The 24,460-nt window shown below is 43.4% G+C and overlaps 1 protein-coding gene across 1 annotated transcript in view; it reads right to left on the bottom strand.

Moving 5' to 3' along the window:
• Positions 1 to 1,255: 1,255 nt before the first annotated feature.
• The window catches only part of LOC105552574 (protein lifeguard 1), a 25,470-nt gene continuing 2,265 nt past the window's right edge, over positions 1,256 to 24,460 (bottom strand). The window contains exons 2-10 of the mRNA XM_011998284.1: positions 21,325 to 21,599; positions 17,597 to 17,675; positions 16,248 to 16,301; positions 14,655 to 14,745; positions 10,448 to 10,485; positions 10,275 to 10,362; positions 7,103 to 7,192; positions 4,228 to 4,275; positions 1,256 to 1,827 (exon numbers count right to left, since the gene is read on the bottom strand). Coding sequence (XP_011853674.1) covers positions 1,678 to 1,827; positions 4,228 to 4,275; positions 7,103 to 7,192; positions 10,275 to 10,362; positions 10,448 to 10,485; positions 14,655 to 14,745; positions 16,248 to 16,301; positions 17,597 to 17,675; positions 21,325 to 21,599 — 913 coding nt within the window. The 3' untranslated portion in view covers positions 1,256 to 1,677. The remainder of the gene's footprint in view (positions 1,828 to 4,227; positions 4,276 to 7,102; positions 7,193 to 10,274; positions 10,363 to 10,447; positions 10,486 to 14,654; positions 14,746 to 16,247; positions 16,302 to 17,596; positions 17,676 to 21,324; positions 21,600 to 24,460) is intronic.

Here is a 24,460-nt window from a genome sequence, read left to right as displayed (position 1 = left end):
AAGGAGAGATGGAGGCAAGTTTTAGAACACAAGTGAAAGTTGATGAAAAAGCTTTAGAGCAGGAAGGAAAGAAAGTATACTTGGAAGAGGGCCAAGCAGACGGCTGGAAAGGCAAGTGCACAATTTGACCTTTTAACTTGGGGTTTTATGCACTGGCATACTTACAGGCTCTTGCATCCCTTCTCCCACCTCCTAAGATCTTGTTAGGAAGCAGCTGATCACCAGTTTCAGGTGTTTTCTCTCTATTAGAAGATGGCCGTTCCCTGGTGCCAGCTGTGACCAATTATTACTTTAGCGAGACAGTTAACAACCGCCTGACCATCACCTGATGGTCACCCAACACTCCTGGTGTGTGTGAGGCGGGGGGCCCTCTCCCAACCTGCTCATACAACACTAGCTACCCACTGTAACATAGTGAGACCCTGTCTCTAACACACACACACACACACACACACACACACACACACACATACACACACACATACATACACACACACACACACATACATACACACACACACACACACAAAAAGCCTGGCACGGTGGTGTGTGCCTATAGTCCTGGCTACTTGGGAGGCTGAGGCAGGAGGATCACTTGAGCCCAGGAGATTGAGGCAGTGAGTTATGATTGTGCCACTGCACTCTGGCCTAGATGACAGAGGGAGAACCTATCTCAAAAAAAAAAAAAAAAAAAAAAACAGTTCTGGATATTGGTTGCGCTTAACACATTTGAACAGTACACTTAAAAATAATTAAGATGGGCCAGGCACGGTGGCTCATGCCTGTAATCCCAGCACTTTGGGAGGCCAAGGTGGGCGATCACTTGAGGTCGGGAGTTCGAGAACCAAGATCGTGCCATTGCACTGCAGTCTGAGTGACAGAGTGAGACTCCATCTCAAGGCAAAAAAAAAAAAAAAAAAAGGCTAAGATGACAAATTTTATGTTATGTGTACTTTATCACAATTAAAAATAAAAATTAAATTAAAAATACCTTGGGACTCCAAAGAAGGCTAATCTTTCCAACAGTTAGAGGAAGTGGTCTCTGAGTTAAGCCCAGAAGCATGGGTGGGATGGTGACAATAGCAGCTAACGCTCTGTCCTGAGCCTTTCATGTACATGAACTTGATTAAAGCTCTCTATACTCCACCAGATGGATGCTATTACTCTCTCCAGCCTGACTCTAGAATCCAAGAGAAAGGCAGAATTCTTTGATTTATCTTTTGGTTTATCGCTTTAAAAATATCAGATGCCAGAATATTCCCACAGAATGTCCAAATCAAGAGAAGAGAAAGAAGTAAATGTAGGTTTCTGTAGTCAATTGTATTCATGTGGAGATATGTTGTTTACAGCTTTAAATAGTGTTCAGAAAACTCCAACAAAGGAATGGGCATCTTACAAATGTTTGTAAGTATGTAATTATGATACTTATCTTTTGAATCTATACAAATTAGAAATGTCCCCAGAAAGTTTTGCTACGTGACAATGGAACTGAAAATATAACAGCCACAGCTATCATCTACTCAATGCTAGGTTTCATTGGACAAAAAAATAAGTATTCTTAAATTTTTTTAAAATAAAAGAGCTTCTGAAATGGTGACTTCTGCATGCCCGAGCCTGGCAACACTTCACAGCATCCCTCCTTCCTCTTCTCCGCATGAGCCAGCCTTGGTTGTGTGACTACCGTCCCAGTCCAATCAGACGCAGAATAAAAATGAAAAGGTTGATGATGTCCAAGTAGATGTTCAAGGCAGCAAAAACATATTCTTCAGGGTCCAGGGAATAATGGTGGTGCCCTCCCAGCATGAGCTGCACATCCATCACCAAGTACTTGAAGAAAAGGAAGAATTAGCTACTTAAATTGTACATTTCTATGAAATAAGTGTCCCAAATGATCTGAAAAAAAATATTTTAGCATCAGGAGAAACATTGTCAAAAGTCTGTTTTGGGCTGAATATGTTATTCTTACAGCCCCAGTTGGTCACTGGGTCCCCAAGTTTGTACTCTATAAAAACAGGTGCCTCACCTCAGCTGTGAATCCCTTCTCCCCTCTTTCTCCCTATGTCTCATTCCAGCACCTTTGGAAGGAAAGCTAAGGTGGCAAATTATTCCAATTTGCCCAAGACTCTGATATTCTGGGAAAGTCCTCAGTCCCAGGCAAACTGGGATAAATTCATCATCTTTATAAAAAAGCGGGGGGGAAAAAACCCAATGGCAGAGGATGCAGCTTTGCTCTTAGCCTCCATCTATCACCCTGGAGTCCCAGTTTCTCTGCAGAAGTGGTTTTCTTTCCATTCCGTCCCCAAATCTCTGACTTTAATTTATTGCTTCTTATAAGAGGGGATATAATGACTCTCAATCATTTCACAGACATGCATGGGATGGTTAGGACTGCAGCTTCTCGGGAGAGGTTATGTGCTTGACAGGAACATGGGATGAGCTCGATCCAGTGGTGCCCCGCCCATCCAGGAGGAACAGGGCTCAGGATACCACCCAGGACACAACCAACCCACAGGGAAGCCCCAGCCAGGATTCAGACTCCTGTAAGCATTTGGGAATGAGGCACCCTGCCTCACCCGCATGCCCCCCAACTCTGAGAGTTAAGCATCCCCCAAAATTCAATTTTCTTTTCCAGCAATTTGTTTGGCATAGGGTAGACCTGTTTGAGTCCACAATCGTTTTTACTCTGCCTGCAAACGGGAAACAGAAACACCAACATAACAAACGGGAAACAGAAACACCAACATACTTTTGCATGGAAACATTGTTTGCAAGCATCAATACAGCAAGCATCAACACAAAAGGTCCGAGAGTGTAGGAATAAAGGAAAATGAATGCAAATAATTTCCCTTTAAATAGGAAAAGAAATGAGAAAACTGAAATGTATATGCTTAACCTTGTCTCCACCCATACCACCCTAAACACACCCGATCTCATCTGAAATATATATGCTTAACCTTAACCTCCTGGTGTGAATTTTTCTAACATTTGAAGGATATAACACAATTCCAACAAAATAAAAATGAAGCAAAATGTGGATAATGTTTAAGCCTAATGATAATATGTGGGGTTTATTACACCATTCTTGATCCTTCTGAATATGTATCAATACATTCTCGATATGTTTGGAAATTTTGAAAATAAATAATATTAAAAAATAAAATCTCAGCTGGGCACAGTGGCTCATGCCTATAATTTCGGCACTTTGGGAGGTGCCAAGGCAGATAGGATTACTTGAGCTCAGGAGTTTGAGATTAGCCTGGGCAACGTAGCAGGACCTTGTCTTTACTAAAAATAAAAATGCAACCAGCCAGATGTGGTGGCATGTGCCTGTAGGCCCAGCTACTGGGGAGGCTGAGCTAGGAGGATTGCTTGAACCCAGGAGATGGGGCTGCTGTGAGCCATGATCATGCCACTGCACACCAGCCTGGGTGACAGAGCAAGACCCTGTCGCAAACAAACAAAAACAACAAAACCCTGAAAGATGTGATATGATAAAAGTATGAAATGGAATTCCATGCAGCCCTTGAAAAAAAATTAGTTGGACCCAGGTCTGCTAATATGTGGAGGCCATTATTTTTAAGTGAAAAAGCAAAGGCAGAACATTATACATAGTATAGCTAAGTTTGTGTAAGAAGAAATGGTGCCTATGTGTAAAGAAATTCTAAAAGGATTCCAAGAAACTGCTAACAGTTGTTCCTTCTAGAGACAGGGGATAAGAGAGGGACTTTAATTTTCATTTTATAATCTTCTATGTTGTTTGAATTTTAAAATGTGTGCATGTATTACTTTTTAAATAAAACATTCCTTAAAATAGTTTTAAAGATACGACAGCAAGAGATGGGACTAAATGGAAGGAAAGACATTCCCAGATACATTAGCAGTGACCTCCACCAGTTCTCTAGGAGAAGTTTCTATTGTGAAAGAATAGAAACTGGTCTGGAGGGACAAACAAAAAAGAAACCACACCCCTGCTACACTAAGTTTCAAAGCTTATAAATAATTCTTTATTCTTTTCTGAAATATTCACTCTTTCAACAAAAGTGATGTTTTCATGGATTGGGAAGACCATCTGGCTCTCCAGAGGGAATGGTTTTAAATATGATCCTTTAAAAAGGAGCTGAAGAGTTTCCAGTGAATTCCTAACCCCATGTGACTCCAGGCCTAGCACAAGGGCTTGTCATTGCACATATCACATTCTTTACCAAAGAAATGGAGCAATGGACTTACGAATGAGAAGAGCACAGTTCCGAGTCCAGCATACAATAGATGCAGCCACTGCAAAGAGAAAGGATACGGTTGTATAGGAAGAAAAAGATTTGGAATAATGAAAGGGGTCACTTAGGTCACCGCTGCCAGATAAGGAACCAATATCAAGAAAGCTGAATCTGTGGGGGAATTCATCTTTTCTTTTTTTAAAACTAAATTTTATTTTCTTTCAATAGCTTTTGGGGAAGAGGCGCTTTTTGGTTACATGGGTAAGTTCCTCAGTGGTGATTACTGAGATTTTGGGGCACTCGTCACCTGAGCAGTATATACTGTATCCAATATGTAGCCTTTTTACCCTCACACTCCTCCCACCCTTCCCCTAAGTCCCCAAAGTCCATGATAGCATTCTTAGTCAACAGCACCCACTCAATTCCACTGAGCAAGCAAATAAAAACTAAGCTTGCACATGCCAAATAATATTCACCAAGTACGTGCTAAATGTCTCATGCATGGCAGGGCAAGTAGAATGTATTAGACGTGTTTCACTTTGTGCCCCATCCACATACATAGCCCTTCTAGAGAATCTGCCCTCTCCCCTCAGTTCAAGGAACAGGAAGCTTTGGGGTCATAGTGACCTTCACACATCCTAGCTAGAGCTGATTGACAAGCAGTGGAATACCCCAGCTCCAAAAACAGTGAGTCTGATGACTGATCAGGGACTTCTGATATGTCAGTGGGCTTAGCCAGATGCACTAGGCCAGCTGGAAATCAATTCTTAGGATAGAGGGAACCAAGTAGCAGAGGCTGTTATATCTTTAGTGCATGCTGGCACTATTACTGCTATAAGCAGAGGTGGCTAGTCAACTCAGCCACAGATAGGAAGGCAGGGTTTTCATTCCTCGGAATCCCAGTTCTTCTTCCCACCTAGGAGGTCTATGAGTTCCTCTGGCTCTTTGCCTTAAGCTAGTCCGAGTGGTATCTGTTCCTTGCAACACAAACAGCCCCAGTCAGAATATGGAACTAGTCTAAATGCCAAATGACTTGGTTCTATTGGGGAAGAGGATTAAAAAATGGAGTACAAAATCTGAAAAAAGGCTACATATTGGATACAGTATATACTGCTCAGGTGATGAGTGCACCAGCATCCTGAAGAGTTCTTCAGGATGAGAGAGCTGGTTCTGAGAGGGGTGGGCAAAGCACTGCCAGCTTTCACCAAGGATAGGCTCTTGGTGAAGACAATCAGAAGCCAGTGATACAGTCTGGGAGACACAGTATTTCCAGACTGAGCTAATGGCAAGAAAACACCTGATCACTGAAATCCAAAGGTTTCAAAATTGCCAAAGTCCAACAAGCATGTAGACGTAGGGAATGGCTCCAACAAAGCCTTCCATTTAAACACATACGCAAGACTGTAGATGTTTGTGACAGAAAATTTAGAATGGGAACTAAGATCTATCTATCTAGTGGGAAAGAGTTTTTTAACTGCACCTAAGTTATACTGTAAAGACTTATGGAACCCACCTAATATTTGCATTATTACTACCAATATCTCTGCTGCCATTAATAAGTGGAGAACTGGGGCCTTTTAAGGCCCATCTTTGTGATGCCTTTGAGTTTATCTCTAAAGTGCAGGTGCCACCTTCCTAGCTCGAAGCCTATGGGGTCATTCATAACACCAAGAACTGTTGATTCTGTGTATGTCTAAAGATCGTGTAACTAGTTCACTTGTCACCCAAGAAACTCCTTGGTTCAGCATTGGGACCAAGTTGGCCTTAAGGTTTTAGTCAAAAGGGTCCCAGGCCCCAGACCAGCTCTCAGTGGATCTGGCCTCCACACAGGAGCCACTGACTGATTGCCAGCACTAGGCCACATCACACCTCTCAGTCTCTACAGCCCTTCAGAGTCAGTCCATGGACTGTGCAATGAGGTGGGAAGAGCATGGTCACTCGAGTCGCCCTGACCTGGCCTCAGTGCCACCCTGGCCACTCACTCCCTGTGGGATATAGATGAATTATTAAATTTCTCTGAGTCTGTTTTCTTATCTATAAAATAGATGAGCTATGTACTTTTCAGGAATGTTGTCAGAATTTAATGTGATGTTTTGTGAAAAACACCTAGGCTTATGTCCAATATCTAGTAAGAATTCAATGAATACATTAAAGAAAAAAAAAGCTAGAACTGGAAAATAAGGAGCCTCCTCTAGGCTGCTATCAAAAAGGCCCAAACAAGTCTTTCTTTTCCACTCCTGGTACTTCAAACAAGCAGCACCCAAATATAGCAGAAGGAATCTGGCCTGCCCTCATGGGTAGGCTCACCTCAAGACCCTCTTGGAGAAGAACAACTGTCTAGGGTTGTGGCTCGATGTTCACATGCCAGAGTTTCTGCCCATGGTACTTCCTAACAACCACTGTGGGGGCCACTAGGATCCGTCTCACAGACCTTCATTTAGCAGGAGGAGAATGGAACTGACCACAAGCACAGCTGCTGTGCTGTGCAACCCATTGCAGTTTACACTTAGGCCATGCTTCCCCCTTCTCAGTCCTTGCTGGGAGCAGCAGGGCCCTCCCTGGAAGACACGTCACCACCCTGATGATTGACTTTAGCTCTGGGACTTCCTGATGGCCTTGCTGAGCTGCCCTCAGACCACTCCGTGTGCTCCCACTCAGCCTCCCCTCCCTCTCCTTCACTCGAGGCCCGACATGCCTTCATGGTCTGACAGCTCCCCCAGCTGTTGGCTCCCTGCCCCTTTTCTCTCGTGGGCATTTCTCCTACTAAAATCTTTGCGTGCTTATCCCCAACTCCACGTCTGCTTCTCAGAGGACCCAGACTAACATAACCAGCACTTCATCTATATGTTTAACAATTCTCTGAGGTTTCCCAGTAAGATCTCACTCACATATGATCGCACGAAGATTAAGATAATTCCATAGATTAAAAGCACGAAGCAGAAAACGAACAGCACTCCATTTAGCAAGGTAAAATCCCACTGAGGAAATATAAACAGCATAAACAACTCAGTTATCATCTATAAGAAATTTTAGGATGTTTAAAGATGCATCTTATACCCCATAGAAGAAACTGGCCCGTTGCTAATAATTTACCCTGATCAATTCCAAGAACCATGAAAATACATTAGCTCCAACCACTAAAAAATGCTACATAAAAAGTGTTATATTGACTGGGAGAAAAAGGTAGAAGTATGCGTGAAATGCCAGTAGCCGTGAGTTGATATTTGGAAACTGGGTAATGGGTACCTAGGGGTTCATTATATTATTCTTTTTTTGTACTTATATGAAATTTCCCATAATAAAAATACATTGAATGAGCAGGATGCATATTTGAAGGTATAGGATGATCATATAAGCATTTATATGTTCAAAAGCATGTACATAGAAAACATTAATGGAGTGAAACATACCAAGGTGTTAACTGGCTATCTTTTTCACATTTATATGCATATATTTTAACAAAAGTATATACTAAACTTTCAGAAGTTACTGCTAATGATTTTTTGTAATTTGGAAATGCATTTATGTGGTTTTTGTTTTTGTCTTTATAAATCAGTGACCCAAATCAGCCTGAGGAGATTAAGGTTTTCTTAAGAAAGAGGATATTTATCTTCTGGCCTTAAAAAAATTAGATTATGCAGACAAACAAGAGCCTTTAATTCAGTATATTTTCTTGCAAGAGTATTTTCCTAATTCTTTCATTTCTCCCATCATTAAGGCAGGATAACTGGGGTGAGGTAAATTCAGGTGGGGAGCCCTGTCAGCTCTGACCAAGCCTAAGAGATAACAGGTTCCAAGTCACGCCTGTGGTGGGCTGTCAGCTTCAGAGGCCCACAGAGCACGCAGTCACTCTGGGATCCAGGTGACGTCATCCAGGAACAATGGTGGGCCATAGCGTCCACACCCCAACCTCACCCAGTTCCCTTCTTGGCCAGTGCCAAGAGCCCACACAAACCACAGCCACATCCCAAATTCCCAAGCCCCACTTTAGAGAGAAAGGCAGGCAGACAGGGAGGCTGAACAGCTGAGCATTTTGTATCCACATGACACTATTACCCAGCCCAAAGGAACTGCTTCAACTGTGAGATCCAATTACAGTTAAACCAAATGGACGTTTAGTTAATTTTCTCCCTGCTAAGTCGACAGTTGGGGTTCATGAAAAAACTCAGACTCACTGTGTTCCTACATTTCCTCTGCACCCCTTGGGTTGTGGTTGGACTGAATTTTGCCATCCCTAACACATAACTTAACAAAGGGAAAAAATGTGGTTGACCATGGGTTCAGCTGCCTTTCAAAGTCATCAACGTCAATGCCATCTTTAAAATACTTTCTGGCCGGGCACAGTGGCTCATGCCTGTAATCCTAGCACTTTTGGAGGTGAGGCAGGAGCATTGCTTGAGCCTAGGAGTTCAAGACCAGCCTGGGCGACATAGGGAGGCCCCTACTCTATAAAATATTTAAAAATTAGCCAGGGGTGGTGGCAAATGCTTGTAATCCCAGCTACTTGGGAGGCTGAGATGGGAGGATCACTTGAGCCCTGGAGGTAGAGGTTGCAATGAGCCGTGTCTGTACCACTGCACTCCAGCCTGGGTGACAGAGCAAGACCCTGTCTCAAAAATAAATAAACAAACAATAAAAAAAAAAACTTTGCAATGTAATATTCACTCCCCTGAATCCAGGTCATAGGTTACCTGTGACTTAAAATACTAATGGACTTTTAAAAAAGTATTCTGGCAGTTTAGAGGATTTTTTGAGATAGAGTCTCGCTTTGTCACCAGGCTGGAGTGCAGTGGCACGATCTCGGTTCACTGCAACCTCCGCCTCCCGCGTTCAAGTGATTCTCCTGCCTCAGACTCCTGAGTAGCTGGGAGTACAGGCGCGTGCCACCACACCCAGCTAATTTTTGTATTTTTAGTACAGATGGGGTTTCACCATGTTGGCCAGGATGGTCTCGATCTCTTGACCTTGTGATCTGCCTGCCTCAGCCTCCCAAAGTGCTGGGATTACAGCACCCAGCCATCTTAGAGTATTTTAAATGGCTTAAGAAATCTGTGCATTCAACAGTGGCCCACCTTACTCATTGCAAGGAAACCTATCTGTGTACAAATCGGCTGGTATCTACAAATGACCAGCTTTAAGATGGCAAATACTGATCTCATCATCAATTAAAGTTGAATCTCTAACTTTTGATACAGTTTGACTAAATATCTAGTAGATCCTTCTGTCTCTCTGACACTTCTGTTTCCACCAGGAAAAGGCTAAAATTCAGCATGTGTATAAGACCTTCCTTATGATGTTTGCCAAACAGCTTGGGAAATGCGCTCCCTTCTGTGTAAGTTATTTACCTGACTAAGGCCAGCCCATTCTTTACAAAAGGAAACTGATCAGGACTGAAAGGAGGGGCCACAGGAAATGCTGCATCAGCTCTCAAGAACACCCTGTGGTTGGACAGAGGCTGAGCCATCTCACAGTTCCACTGAAATAATCTCGAATTATGAGATGTCCTCTGGGACATCTTGGCATTTTGGAGCCTGGTAAACTGTACAACTTTTAAATTTTTAAATTCCCTGTATCAGTCAGCGCCCTAGCAAGGAACAGATGACACACTCAAATAGAATGATCTGAGGAGGGTTTGTTTGTAAAGGAACTATCCACAGAAGTGTCTGCAGGCAACCAGAACGGGTAGTGCAGTAAGCTAGGCTGGCAGCCAGCCAAAGAGCTGTTACCAGTCCCAGGCCCAAAAGGGGAAAGGAGAGGGGGCAGTTACAGGAGCCCAGAAGGTGTGTTGAGTTAGCCGTCTTGTGATAGGCAGTGAATCTTGCTAAGGTACACCGCTAGCCGAAGAACTTGTCACTGGGAGGAAGCCATGGGAATCAGTACCTCTCCCTTCCTGCCACTGTCTCCAGCTGGGACTCCCCATTGGCCAAAGCCCATGGAAAGCCCAAAGGCAAGAGGGCCCTGAAGGTGAGACCTCCAGGACTGAGAGAGCAGGGGGAGGCATAGGGAAATGTTTCGGGGACAAAGGGACATACCTGGCACATTCCCTTCAATAATACCTACTTTTGTTTGTAGAGCAAACAAAGTGAGTGCTAGAGTCACCAGAGTGGTTGCAGCTGTTGCCCATAACACTTCCTCGGCCTTGTAGAAACTAAAACCAGAGACTGTGATTATTGTTCACATACATTCCAAGAAAAGCACACACAAATCAAAGGAAATGTGTATCAAAGACTCACACTGATATGGCTCCTAGCAGCAGACCTTCAAGAGCTGTCTAAAAACAAAATTCACAATAAATCAGAAGCCTGCTTCCCGAGGCATGGGGGCAAGGCCCAGAATTCAGAAGAGGTGATTTGAGGGGTGTGCTGCTGAGCAGGATCTAGGGAGCAAGGGGGAATATGCACAGCCTGGTACACACAGCCACAGGGCGACTATGGGGAATGAACAGAATTCAATATTTCCGTAACATCCTCCCTAGGATGGACAAGAGAAAAGTATTAGTAAACATTTCTTTGAACACTGTAGTAACTTTAATATACTCAGTGAATTAAATATGTATTAATTATGAATGTAGAAACCAAGGTAAAAAGGTTCATGTGTAGACCATATTACCATTCATCAAAGGGGGCCACCCACACAGTATCAATGTTTCATCAGGACAGGATATGTGATATCTAAGCTTCATAACACTCTGGGTACAGACACTTTCCACGGCACCTGAGGGACAGCCTTCCAACCTCAGACATGGGATGAGAACCAAGGTCTTCCCAGTGCCGGAGATGGGGCTGGAGGGCAGATACTGGCACCTGCAGGTGCCAGCCCCGGGCTTAGGAGGACTGTCATCACGCAAATAGAGCCAGGGGTGCGGGGAAAGGTGGGATAAGGGTAGGGGCTGAGAGCCAGTGGGCAGTCAGGCTGGAGGATGAGACCAAGAAAGGCACTGAGGTTGTGCCCAGGCCCACAGACCTGCCAAGGCATGAGGACGACAGAGCAGTGGCCACAGGGCCAAAGGCATGCCCAGCCCCAAGGCTGCTCTGCCAGAGGCAAATCCAGAGACTGGGCTGACCCACTGGTCCACAGGCAGAGCCAGGAAAGACTCCTCCAGTCTCCAGGGATAAAAATGAAGGCACATCCTAGTACGAGGCCTGCGAGAGAAGGCTTTGAACTCCCGCTGGCCAAGGATGGCTGGGAGCAGAGGCTGGGAAAGAAGTGGAGTCCCCAAAGTCCTGGGTCGCCTGTCTGGCATTTCCAAACCCAGTGGGTAATCGCCTGATTCTCTACCTTGTACAACTTAATGAAGTAGGTTGTCTCTATTTCCATTATAGGGAAAACAGTGTATCTAGTCTCCATACAAATGATATTTAATAATGTGCTCGCTTCCAACCTTCCTCTCCAGATGACTTTTTTCCTCTTACACTGGATCAGTTGCTTCCTATTTCTCCAGCTCCAGCAGCACATAAAGGAGGTATGCATGTGTGTGGTGTGGGTGGTGTATGTGTGAGTTTGTGAGTGAGGTGTGTATGGTGTGTGTGCCTCTGTGTCTGTGTAATATGTGTGTGTGAGCGTGAATGTGTGTGTGGTGTATGTGGTATGAGTAGTGTGTGTAAATGTGTGGTGTGTGTGTATGTGCTGAGTGGTGTAAATGTGTGGTGTGTGTGACTGTGTGTGTATTTGCTGAGTGGTGTGTGTAAATGTGTGGTGTGTGTGACTGTGTGTATGTGCTATGAGTGGTGTGTGTAAATGTGTGGTGTGTGTGTGACTGCATATGTGCTATGAGTGGTGTGTGTAAATGTGTGGTGTGTGTGTGACTGCATATGTGCTATGAGTGGTGTGTGTAAATGTGTGTGGTGTGTGTGACTGTGTGTGTATGTGGTGTGAGGAGAGTGTGTGGTGTGAATGGTGTGAGGCGGTGTGGGGTGTGTGTGACTGTTGTATGTGTAAATGTGTGACTGTGTGTTGTGTATGTAGATGTGTGACTGTATGTGTAATTGGGAGCAACTGGGAGGAGACAGGGAGAGAGAAGAGGAAATGGTTTCAAGCTGGAAAACGGATTTCGGTTTTGGAAAAAGTGGAAGGGAGAGTAGGAAGAGGCCGTGGAAGTCACAACTGTCTGAAGACTTCAAGAGCTCAGAACATGGGCTCAAGGGGCCAAAATTCTATGGGACAAAAGCTGTTGTCAGTGAATGTGTTTTCCTTTTTTCCCTCAACTCCTTTTCTGAAATGGGCTTTTTCCTATATATCTTCTAACCCTTGGACATGACGTTAAGTCTGGAAGACATAACAAATGCTTTACCCCTGTATAATATCTCTTAAGCCGTTACTTGCTTTGAGATAAACAGCAAAACCTCAGAGATGAGAGCTTCCTTGGAGACCAATAACTTTTGTCTCTTGTAATAAACGTTAAGGCCATTTAAAATGTTTAAATAAAAAACTCAAACATTTCTGGGAAACCAGCACGCCCTCCTGTCGCCCTTCCCCACCTTCTCGGCTCCCAGATTCCCGCCTCCGTCTGGCTTCCAGCCCCGCCCCGTTCTGAGTGTGATCTCTGCTGTCAGCGCAGGAACTGGGACACCCCACTGCTGGCCTGGGCAGTGAGCAGGGTACCCACACCAGCTAACAAAGGCTCCTCCATGCTCTGGCAGGTGAGGAAATGTCCAAGCCTGAGCAGCGGGCAGCTAGTCTTCTCCAGCCTCAGGAGCCAGCTATTCCTCCCAGCATGTAAATCCCCAGGGTCGCTGCACAGTACTGGTGCTGAGTCTCACCGACGGTCACGTGTTCCCGCTCGCTTTGACCACCAGGGGGCGCAGAACCAAACCTAGGCTCCAGACACGAGCATAGGACTTGACGCATTTTGTCCACGAATCTAACCATTAACTTTTTCTACCCTATTTTTCCTTTCATCAGATTTTTCCATTAATTGATCTTATCTTTATATTATTGATATTTTTTAAGCCACCTCAAATCTGATTTGGGATCAGATGGGGAATAAATCAATTGGCAAATAAATCTTCCCATGAAAGAAAGATCAACACTGCTTGGGAAGAAATGCCAACCTTTCCAAAAAAAGAATCGTTTGCTGGCCAGGCGCAGTGGCTCACATCTGTAATCCCAGCACTTTGGGAGGCCAAGGCGGGCGAATCACCTGAGGTCAGGAGTTTGTAGACCAGCCTAGCCAACATGGTGAAATCCCGTCTCTACTAAAAATACAAAAATTAGCCGGGCGTAGTGGCGTGCACCTATAATCCCAGCTACTCGGGAGGCTGAGGCAGGAGAATCGCTTGAACCCGGGAGGCGGAGGTTGCAGTGAGCCCAGATCGTGCCATTGCACTCCAGCCTGGGCGACAAGGGCGAGAGACTTCTTCTCCGGAAAAAAAAAAAAAAAAAAAAAAGAATTGTTTGCTGACACCCTCCTGAATCATACTGAGACGGTTCTGGGTTTTCATAAGAGGACCCAAACACTCTCGGAGTTACTATCTGTGAGCTTCAGAGAGGCCACACCCCCGGGAGGCAAGAGGTTTGGCCTGACTGTTCTGCCTGACTCCTGAAGGATGCCAGGTCACTGGGGAGGAGCCCTGTGACCTCTGGGCAGCTAAGCCCTGAGTTGGAATGCGGGGAAACTGGTGGAAATTCGAGTTCTATTCAGGTTTAGAAAAATCTAGGAGCTTCAGGTACCTGCTGAGAGCTGGCACGATCCTGGGGTTCCTGTGGGCAGCACAGAAAGGAATTGGCTACAAGAAAGGGAGCCACCCAGTGTTCTGTGGTCCAGGGTGGCACCAACGACAGAAAATGGGCAGGTGTGGCGAGGCCTTGTGAGTGGAAGCCACCACAATGAGGCGCTGGGGAACCCGGAACCCGGGACCAGGAACCGGGCCGCGGATCAGGAGAGCCCTCTCAGCCCCTGACTCTGCGGTGCTGCAAAAGCCCTCGTGAGCTGAGATGCAAGCTGTGGAAATGAGGGAGAACCTCGCTCAGAGATGGGTTCTGCTCCCAGTGGGATTTGAAGAAGAAATAAAATACATTTTACAAGAATAAAGAAATATAAACTTCTTGCACATGACTTTGTGAACTAGACGTGGAAACCACTCTCCATAACAAAATGTACTTGCGCCTGAGAGGGGTCCGGCAATAGCCAGGTTAACTGTTCCTGAAGTGTAACCCAGGCTCGGGAGTGCGCGCCCCCAGGTGGCCTCATCAGAGGCAAATGTGCCGGCACGAAGTCGCCCAGATCCCCAGATCCCCTAATCTGCTCAAAGGGTGTGATACCATCTCATAAGTTTACTACTTCATTACAAACAAAGTTCCGTCAAGAGAACGTTTCACACATAATTTCTATCTGTATTATTCCACAGGAAGAGTTTCCATAATAAAACGAAAGAATTTAATAACGCGACAAAAATATATTTCAGAGGTAAACTAGAACAGGTGCTGACAAGGTTTACTTACAAAGAATCCCAGGAGAATGTAATTTGCAGGCACCTGACGGCGGAGATTCCCACAGCAAGCAAGTATAATCAGTACCACAAAAAATGCTGGGCTGGAGGATAATTTAAAACCACGTGTTATTTGTTTTCAGTGACTATATCATAGCATATTATATTATACAGAGATAAATAGATGTAGATATAGATCATAGTATTACTATGATCTTACTTATCTCATAGTATTATAAACAAAAATGTTAATTATTATTTTTGCCTTTTCTTAACTTTTTTTTTTTTTTTTTTTTTTGAGACGAAGTCTCGCTCTTGTCCCCGAGGCTGGAGTGCAGTGGCGCGATCTCGGCTCACTGCACCTCCACCTCCCGGGTTCAAGCGATTCTCCTGCCTCAGCCTCCCATGTAGCTGGGATTACAGGCACCTGCCACCAAGCCCGGCTAATGTTTGCATTTTTAGTAGAGATGGGGCTTCACCATGTTGGCCAGGCTGGTCTACAAACTCCAGACCTCAGGTGATCCGCTCACCTTGGCATCCCAAAGTGCTGTGATTACAGGTGTGAGCCACTGCACTCGGCCTTCTTAGCTTTTAAAGTTAACTTTTCTCATTTCCATCCACAGATAACTTATGGGCATTAAAATATTTTTATTTTAAAATGATTATAGATTCACAGGAATTTGCAAAGAGATAAAGAGGTCCAATGAAATCTTCACTTAGTTTCCCCCAGTGGTTACAGCTTACGTATTTACAATACAGTACCAAAACCAGTAATTTGACATTGATACAGTATATATATATATATATATATATAAAATTCTGTATCATCGAATTATGACACAAATCTATGTGCAGATGCATGTAACCACTATCACAATCAAGACTCAGAACTATCCCTTCAAGAAAACATGCACAAACACCTCTCTTATACTACCCCAGCCCTGTAGAGTGTGAAAGTCACCGATGCCAAGATGGAGTCACTTAGGTCACACCCAGAATGGAGCCAGAGGCCATGAAGGAGGGGATCTGTATATCTGAGATAAGAGCTAGCCCGAAGGCCTTCTAAAAACCCACAAGAAATTTCTATATGCCCCACACGTCCCTACATGTCCTGCCTACATGTCTATAACAGGGTATATCATAAAAAATTCCTCAAGATGGCAGCATTCCAGCCAAGCTGCTCTGACAAAAACACTTGCCTGGCAATGGCTATCTCCACCAATGAGTTAGCACCAGCTCCCGTGACAAGCCCCTGTGGCCAATGATTTTTGTTTCAAAATAATTTACATAGACTTCTCTTTGCCTTTTAAAGACTTCCTCTTATTCCAACCTCTCCATCATCCATCATGGCCTGTGTATCCCACCTTGCAATGCCCCTGCCGCTTCCAAATACACTCTGCAGGAAGCCTGTCTGTCATTAACTTAGGCTGACCCACACCCACACACTCAACCCTACCTCCTGACAGTCGTTAATTTGTTTATTCTTCATCCCTATAATTTTATCATTTCAAGAATGCTATACCTTGTACCTCATTTTGAACAGTAAAAGAACCTCAGGCAATAGACAGTAGAAAAAACAAATTGTATTAAGTCCAATGATACTTACAAGGTTGCATAGATGAACCAGGGGTTTTTGAGCACCCAAACTTTTAAAGCCTCCCTGGTTAAAAAAAAAATTTAACACAGTTTTACACAATAAATATTTCACTAACTAATATGTATTTAAGTAGAAGTAAAGCAATATCATGAGAAGAAAGGAAGAAACCCTAACTGATGAATAATGATGGATGGGGATGAAACAGTGAAACTTTCTTTTTCTTAAAATAGATATATTCATAATAAGTTATAAGTAAAATTTGGATGAATGCAAATGTCCTAATAAAGGTTTTTATTTTTTAAATGCTGAGATTGGTATGTGTGCAAAGCAAAAGAAATCAACTTCTCATCTGTTTGTTTCATAAATATAGATTTTCATAGGATATGTTTAAGCAGTGACAGATCATAGTCCCTCAAATAAGTTATTTCTTTTGTTTTTAGAGACAGGGTCTTGCTCTGTTGCCCAGGCTGGAGTGCAGTGGCATGATCGTGGTTCACTGCAGCCTTGAACTCATGGTCAAGTGTTCCTCTTGTCTCAGCCTCCTGAATAGCTGGGACTACAGGCATGTGCCACCACATCTGGCTAATTTTTATTTTTATTTTTGTAGAGATGGGGTTCTCACTATGTTGCCCAGGTTGGTCTTAAACTCCTGGCCTCAAGCAATCCTCCCACCTCAGCCTCCTAAAGTGCTGGGATTACAGGTGTGAATCACCGCACCCAGCCCCCTCAAATAATTTCTGGATTTAACACTGTTCCAGCCTCCAAGGTCTCCATAATCTCACCTTTCTTTTTCCTTGAGAGACAGTCTCACTCTGATGCCCAGGCTGGAGTGCAGTGGCTCAATCTTAGCTCATTACAGCCTCCACCTCCTAAGTTCAAGCTATTCTCCTGACTCAGCCTCCTGAGTAGCTGGGGTTACAGGCACCCACCACCATGCCTGGCTAATTTTTGTATTTTTAGTAAAGACAGGGTTTTGCCATTTTGGCCAGTCTGGTCTTGAACTTCTGACCTCAAGTGATCCACCAACCTCAGACTCCCAAATTGCTGGGATTACAGACATGAACCCCCACGTCCGGCTCACCTTTTCTTCTCTATCCAGTTTTAACTGTGGAAACAGCTCAGGAGAAAATAAAAAAGAAAGCAGTGTCCAAAATAAGAGTTTAAAAAAAGCTTTTTTGCTTCGGTTAGGAAGTGAAATAAAATTCTAGAAATCTACTACCACCTTGGTCTAGGAGTTGCCTCAGAAAAACAAAAAGAGACAAACTGTTTTTAAATGATCAAAATTAAATTAAGCTGATTCAATAAGAATTAATGTGAACAACCTAACACTTAATTCTACATCAGTCATAAAGACTTACCAGAAAATAAACACACTGGTAATTACCGCAGTGAGCAACAGCTGAGCTGACAGGAGGAGGAACACTTTGATAATGAAAGCTGAGGAGACAGAAACATTATTTTTATGACAAAATAGTCAAAAGTAACTACATAAATGTTACAACTTCTTTTTGACATTTAATGATAGGATTATTATTTTTTTTTTTTTTTTTTTTTTTTTTTTTGCTTTTTTTTTTAGGATGAGAAAGGCAGTGCTAGTTTACAGTCAGCAAATGGAATAACAACAAAAATGCAGCTCTATAGAACTTTTAGAGCACACTCAATCCAGATGGTTGGATAGAGGTGTTTTATTGGAGATCTGATGGTTTTATCCATGGGAGCTCCAGAATTTTCTTTTTTTTCTTTCTTTCTTTCTTTTTTATTTGGAACAGAGTTTCACTGTGTTGCCCAGGCCAGAGTGGAGTGGCACGATTTCAGCTCACTGCAACCTCCACCTCCCAGGTTCAAGCGATTCTCTTGCCTCAGCCTCCTGAATAGCTAAGATCACCACCACTCCCAGCTAATTTTTTTTTTTTTTTTTTTTTTTTGTATTTTCTAGGTAGAGATGCGGTTTCGCCATGTTGCCCAGGCTGGTCTCAAACTCCTGATCTCAGGTGATCTACCTGCCTCAACCTCCCAAAATGCTGGGATTACAGGCATGAGACATCACGCCTGGCCAAAGTTCAGATTTTTCAAGACGAACTCAGGAATTTAATTCCTTGTCATGCACACCCCATCCTCCTTAGGATCAAACATGATTTGAAAGCCTCACCGTGTCACAGGCCCATCATTAGGGATCCAGCGAAACTACCTCCCTGCACCGGACAGCAGCAGCGCTTCAGGACTGTGGGGAGAGGGGATGTCTCCTTGGAGATGGATTTGGGCTGCAGAGAGTTTGTGGAGCTTTTCTGCCACTTTCCTCTCCAGCCTACCTGCCTGTAGTAACTCTCTTCTCTTCTGCTTCCTGATGCATAAATAGATAACTTGGTGAACTGTACATGAGGCCAAAGAGTTCCAAAGGAATGACAGGCCAACATACAAGGCACAGCACATGGGCACCTCTTTCTGCTTACATCCTGGGCCCTCTGAATATAGCACTGGCAATGGCAATTTGCCTTTTGTGTGGCTTTATCCCAGTTTCAAAGGAAAAAAAAGAAGTAATGCTGCTTAAAATTAACTTATAGGATTGTCAACTATCCTTTTGCTGGGCAGTTTCTATGCATAGGAAGTATGACAACAAAGCAGTGGATCTAAGCTATCTTAATAAAAATAGCAGAGCATATATTCCCAAGTGCATGCTGCCTACATGAAAATATTCATTTAGCTCACATTAATTTGTCATCTGCTATGTAGCAGGGACTGTGGGGGAATATATTAAATGTGGCCCAGGCTCACAAGAATAGACATAGAGATCAATGGAATTGAGGTGACAGTCCAGAAACAAACCTTTCTATTTATGGTCAATTGATTTTTAACAAATATGCCAGGAAAATTCAATGAAGAAAGAATAATTATTTTGACAAATGGTGCTGGGAAGCTGGATATACACCTACAAAAGGATGAATTTGGATCCCCAACTAACACCAACCGCAAGCCATAACGTGGAGTCATAATGGCCATAGCAGCTCACCTACCATCTCACTATAAATGAATGAGAGCTCGCAATTCAAGACCAATATAAGAGTTGACCAACTGAGTCAACCCACAGAATTATGAGAGATAATAAAATGGTTGTTGCTTTCTTTAAGTGGACAAAGGATTTGAATAGACATTCCTCCAAAGAAGATATATGAATGACCAATAAGTATAAGAGAAAATTTGCTAATGAAATGTAAGTCAAAAGTACAATGAGATAACACTTCACCGTCGCTAGAATGGCTATAACCAAAAAGACAGACAATAACAAGTGTTGACAAGGATGCAGAGAAACAGGAGCCCTCATACATTGCTGCTTGGAATGTAAAATGGTGCAGCCACTTTGGAAAAGTTTGGCAGTTCATCAAAATGTGAAACAGAGTTATCGTATGGTTCAGCAATTCCTGGGTATCCACCCAAGAGAAATGAAAACATATGTCTACACAAAAACTTGAATATGAATGTTGACTGCAGCATTATTCAAAATAACCCAAAGGTGGAAACAATCTAATTGTCAACTGATAAATGTATAAACAAAGGTTTTCTATTCAGGCAATGGAATTGTATATGGCCCATTCATAAAAGGAATGAAATACTGACACATTCTACAACATGGGAGAACCTTGAAAACATTAAGTGAAAGGAAATCACAAAAGACCACATGTTGTATGATTCCATTTACATGAAATGTTCAAAATGGATTCATAGAGAGGTCTGAAAGTAGATTAGTAGTGGCAGGGGTTTGAGAGAGGGAGGATGGGAGTAACTGCCAATGGGTATGGGTTTCTTTCCTTTTTTTTTTTCCTTTGGTAAAGATGGTGTTTCACCATGCTTCCCAGGTTGGTTTTGAACTCCTGATCTCAAGTGATCTACCTGCCTCGGCCTCCCAAAGTTCTGGGATTACAGGCATGAGCCACTGCACCTAGTCTGGTATGGGTTTCTGTTTGAGGTGATGAAAATGTTCTAAAATTGATCATGTTGATGATTATCAACTCTAAATATACAAAACACCAGTGAATTGTACACTGAAAAGGGATTTTTATGATTTGCAAATTAGATCTCCATAATGCTGCTTTAAAAAATGACAAACCCCATAACTCAATCCATTACCCTGCTATACTTTTCCTTTTCTCCACAGCACTTACATCTTTTCATATACTATATAATTTTTTTTAATTGGACAAAGGCCAGCCTCTACCCTCCAGGAGAGGCAGATATAAATAACTGACTCTTACACTGGCAAGGAGGCTCTACATATTTTTCAATTAGACCTGAAAGACTAATTCGATTGGACTCCTTAAGCCTCATTTTCTCACCTGTAAAATGGCAATACAACTTCTGTGTTTGTAGGGTTGTTGTAAGGACAAAATGCAATAACATTGCCCTTGCACAACACCCTGTGTCGGCCTGGTATTGATCGCAGAGACAGCCAGTGGGCTCAGCTGAACAACTCCAGATAGAGGTGGCCATGTGATACAGGTGGGTCAATGACGTGGCATTCAAAACTCTGGGTGTGGTTTCTAGAAATTCCTCTGAAAAGAAGACTGGCTTGGTCAACTCTCAGGATACCTGCAGCCCTCTCTTGGCTCTACTTTGCCTTTGGCTGTTTGCCTTTTCCTTCTCCTACCTCAAAGGCTAGAGCTCCAAAAGGCAGCTTTCCAGCCACAGGAAAGGAGTGGTGAGGGCCACAGCGAGACCAACAGGATTCAAAGTTCGCAGTCCACCTGCAAGTTGTCCAGGCCCTCAGAAGGCCTAAGGGTGGCAGAGCGGAAGCTTTAAAACTTAAGCCAATATTATGGTATCACCTTGTATACAAGTAAAAACATTTTATGATCCATGACTAATTCATATTTCCTTAAAAAAAAAAAGTTATTCACCATATGTTTCTTATGAGTTTCTGAATGCCCTGGACAACTTGGAAGCAGTCAATTATAGCAGTCCTACATCATGTTTTACGAGAAAGCATGACTCAGAAAAACTAAAAACAAAATTATATCTGACAATCTACACTGTGGAAACATTTTAAGAGAACATGTGCTCTTCTCTTCTAAAAAGGTAATTTCTTTATTCTCACCTCTGCGGACAGATGCATCTGAGAAAGGATTGCCTAAAGTTGCATTGCTATCACCTGGGGTGATGTCATCTGAAATTTCTACCACATAGGTATTCAACTGCTCGGTGCCCTTTGGCCGTGGCTTCTCCCGAGTTTCTTGTGGCCCAGCTGAAGATGAAGGTGTGTAGCGCTCACCAGATTCGGACTGGATGCTTTTATCTGCTGCTTTCCGAACCAGATGTTGATGATCTCCAGAACCAAAGTCTATTGGTTCGCTGACCTCCAAGTCCAATTTCCTAAAGGGGGAGAATTGTTTTTCAAGTCCTTATGATCACACCTCTACAACCTTAGCATCCTCATAGTCGTTAGGTGATTTCTTCTTAATTTTAACTGCCTTGGCTCAATACTTACCAAGTTGGTGCTCAGTAAATATTTGTTAAATGAATGATAACATTTAAGATGAAACCCATAGAGTAAAATAATTTGATTGTATTATGAAATTAATGTTTAAATAAAATTTATTCAGCAAAAACTTAATGAGTGCCAAGCATAAAGATGCCCTTGCTGTCTCTGCCCTCAAAGAGCTTACATTTTGGAAGACAATATAATCAAGCAATCATATAAAAGGCAATACAGGCCAGGCATGGTGGCTCACGCCTGTAATCCCAAAACTTTGGGAGGATGAGGCAGGCGGATCGCCTGAGTTTGGGAGTTCAGACCAGCCTGGTCAACATGGTGAAACCCGTCTCTAATAAAAATACAAAAATTAGCCAGGCGTGGTGGCAGGCACCTGTAATCCCAGCTACTAGGGAAGCTGAGGCAGGAGAATCGCTTGAACCCGGGAGGCAGAGCTTGCAGTGAGCCGAGATTGCGCCACTGCACTCCAGCCTGGGTGACAAAGTGAGACTCTGTCTCAAAAAAAAAGAAAAGAGGGCAATATGAGCAGACCAGGAACATTGGAGGAAGTCTTGAGAGCCCTGAAGGAAATCTGGAGGAACTTGCAGGGAGTAGAAGAGGTTGTCAAAAGCTTCTAGAGAAACTGAAGTTTAAGCCATGGCTGGAAGTGAGTAGGGATTAGTCAAGTGAAGAGGTGGGGAGAGGTTTTCCAGACAAGGAACCAGCCTGGACCAGGACTAGAGAAAGCAGGGATGGCAAGTTCCAGAAATGTACCTGGAGCAGGGAGTTTGAAGAGGAGAGTGGAATGAGGTTACATGGAGAAGTAGTGGGCATGCCTCTGAGAGGCTGGCAAGCCGAGTTAGGGAGTCTGGACTTCATCCTGAAAGCCATGGGTATGATTTTTCAGAATAGGAGTCCCCCAGTGATATGCACGTCCTAATTTTTGGAACCCTTGTCTATGTTACCTTGCATGTCAAAAGGAACGTTGCAGGTGTGATTAAGGACTTTGGGATGGGGAGATGATCCTAGATTATCTGGGTTGGTCCAATCAAATCACAAGGATTTTTATGATCATAGGTATAACAAGGCAGCAGGAGGAGCAGAGTCAGAGAAGGAGATGTGACAACAGAAGCAGAGGTCAGAGCGATACAATTGTTATCTTTGAAGATGGAAGAAGGGGGCCATGAGCCAAGGAACGCAGGTGGCCTCTAGAAGCTGGAAAAGGCAAAGAAATGGCTTTTTCCCTACAGCCTCCAGGAAGGAACCAGCCCTGCCAGAACCTAGATTTTAGCCTAGTGAGATTGGTTTTAGGCTTATGACCTCCAGAACTGTAAGATAATAAATGTGTGTTGTTTTAAGTCATTCGGTTTGTGGCAATCTGTAACAGCAGCAACAGGAAACTAATACAATGGGGAATCAAGGAAGGTTTCTCAGCAGGGACCCATGGAGATCTCCTAGAAAGAAAGGTTACTCTAGGTAGTGTGGAGAATGGGCCACACTAAGCCAAAGTGAGGCAGAGACCAGAAATCCAGATATGAGATGGCAGTGGGCTTTGCCACAGTGCCTTCCAGCCTGAACACAGTTCTTAAGAAACTACTACTAGGCCGGGCACGGTGGCTCACAACTGTAATTCCAACATTCTGAGAGGCCAAGTGGGTGAATCATGAGGTCAGGAGTTCGAGACCAGCCTGGCCAACACAGTGAAACCCCATCTCTACTAAAAATACAAAAATTAGCTAGGCGTGATGGTGCACACCTGTAGTCCCAGCTACTCCGGGGGCTGAGGCAGAAGAATCACTTGAACCCGGAAGGCGGAGGTTGCAGTGAGCTGAGATCGCACCACTGCACTCCAGCCTGGGTGACACAGTGAAAGTCCGTCTCAACAAAAAAAGAAAGTCGCTACTAAATGGACAAAAAACTGCAAAGCAAAAGGCCCCTATTAACCTTCTGGGTAACATGAAGTCTCAGGCAAGCCCCTGCTGCTGCGTTCTGTTGCACAGAGTCACGAAGGGGCTTGAGAAGGACACTGCTGAGACAGCAAAGCCTCGGGCAAGCTGAAGGCCAAGCGGGAAAGGCATAAATAGAAGGTCTGAACAAAATGCCAGGTCTTGGAGAAGCAGATGCAGTGTGGGAAAGATGTCCTTTCTCCTCAAATTAATCTCCAAATTTTACAAAATTCATTGGGATTTTTTTTTTCAGTACTTGCAAATGTAAGTCTAAAGTTTATCAGAAAGAGTAAAGGTGTGAGAATAATCAAGAAAAAAATTAGAAGGAGGAGGTTTATGGTGGAAGGGATGATTTACTTTTATCAGGAATCAAAAGATTATAGAGCTTTTTAATGAAAACTGTGGTAATAGTGTGCCAATAGATAAACAGATCAATGAGTTGGAAGAGATTCAAGAAACAGACTGATGTACAAAGGATAATTTAATATTTGATAAAGATGAAATTTCAAATTATTGTCCCATGGTGTGGGAAAAATTAGCTATGTACTTGGAAAACAAAATAGAGTTTAATAGCTATTTCACATCTTATACAAACATGTATGCCAGATGAACTAAAGATATTATCATGAGTAGTAATAGCCATAGATATTCTACAAGAAAATACAGGAATATTTGTGTAAGTCTTTGCAAGAATGACACCATATAAGAACTGCTTGGCCGGGCCCGGTGGCTCATGCTTGTAAATCCCAGTACTTTGGGAGGCCAAGGCAGGCGGATCACCTGAAGTCAGGAGTGGGAGACCAGCCTGGCCAACA

The sequence above is a fragment of the Mandrillus leucophaeus genome, unplaced genomic scaffold, assembly GCF_000951045.1.
Source record: "Mandrillus leucophaeus isolate KB7577 unplaced genomic scaffold, Mleu.le_1.0 Scaffold565, whole genome shotgun sequence".
Taxonomy (NCBI): Eukaryota; Metazoa; Chordata; class Mammalia; order Primates; family Cercopithecidae; genus Mandrillus; species Mandrillus leucophaeus.
This window is presented reverse-complemented; position numbering and strand designations above follow the sequence as displayed.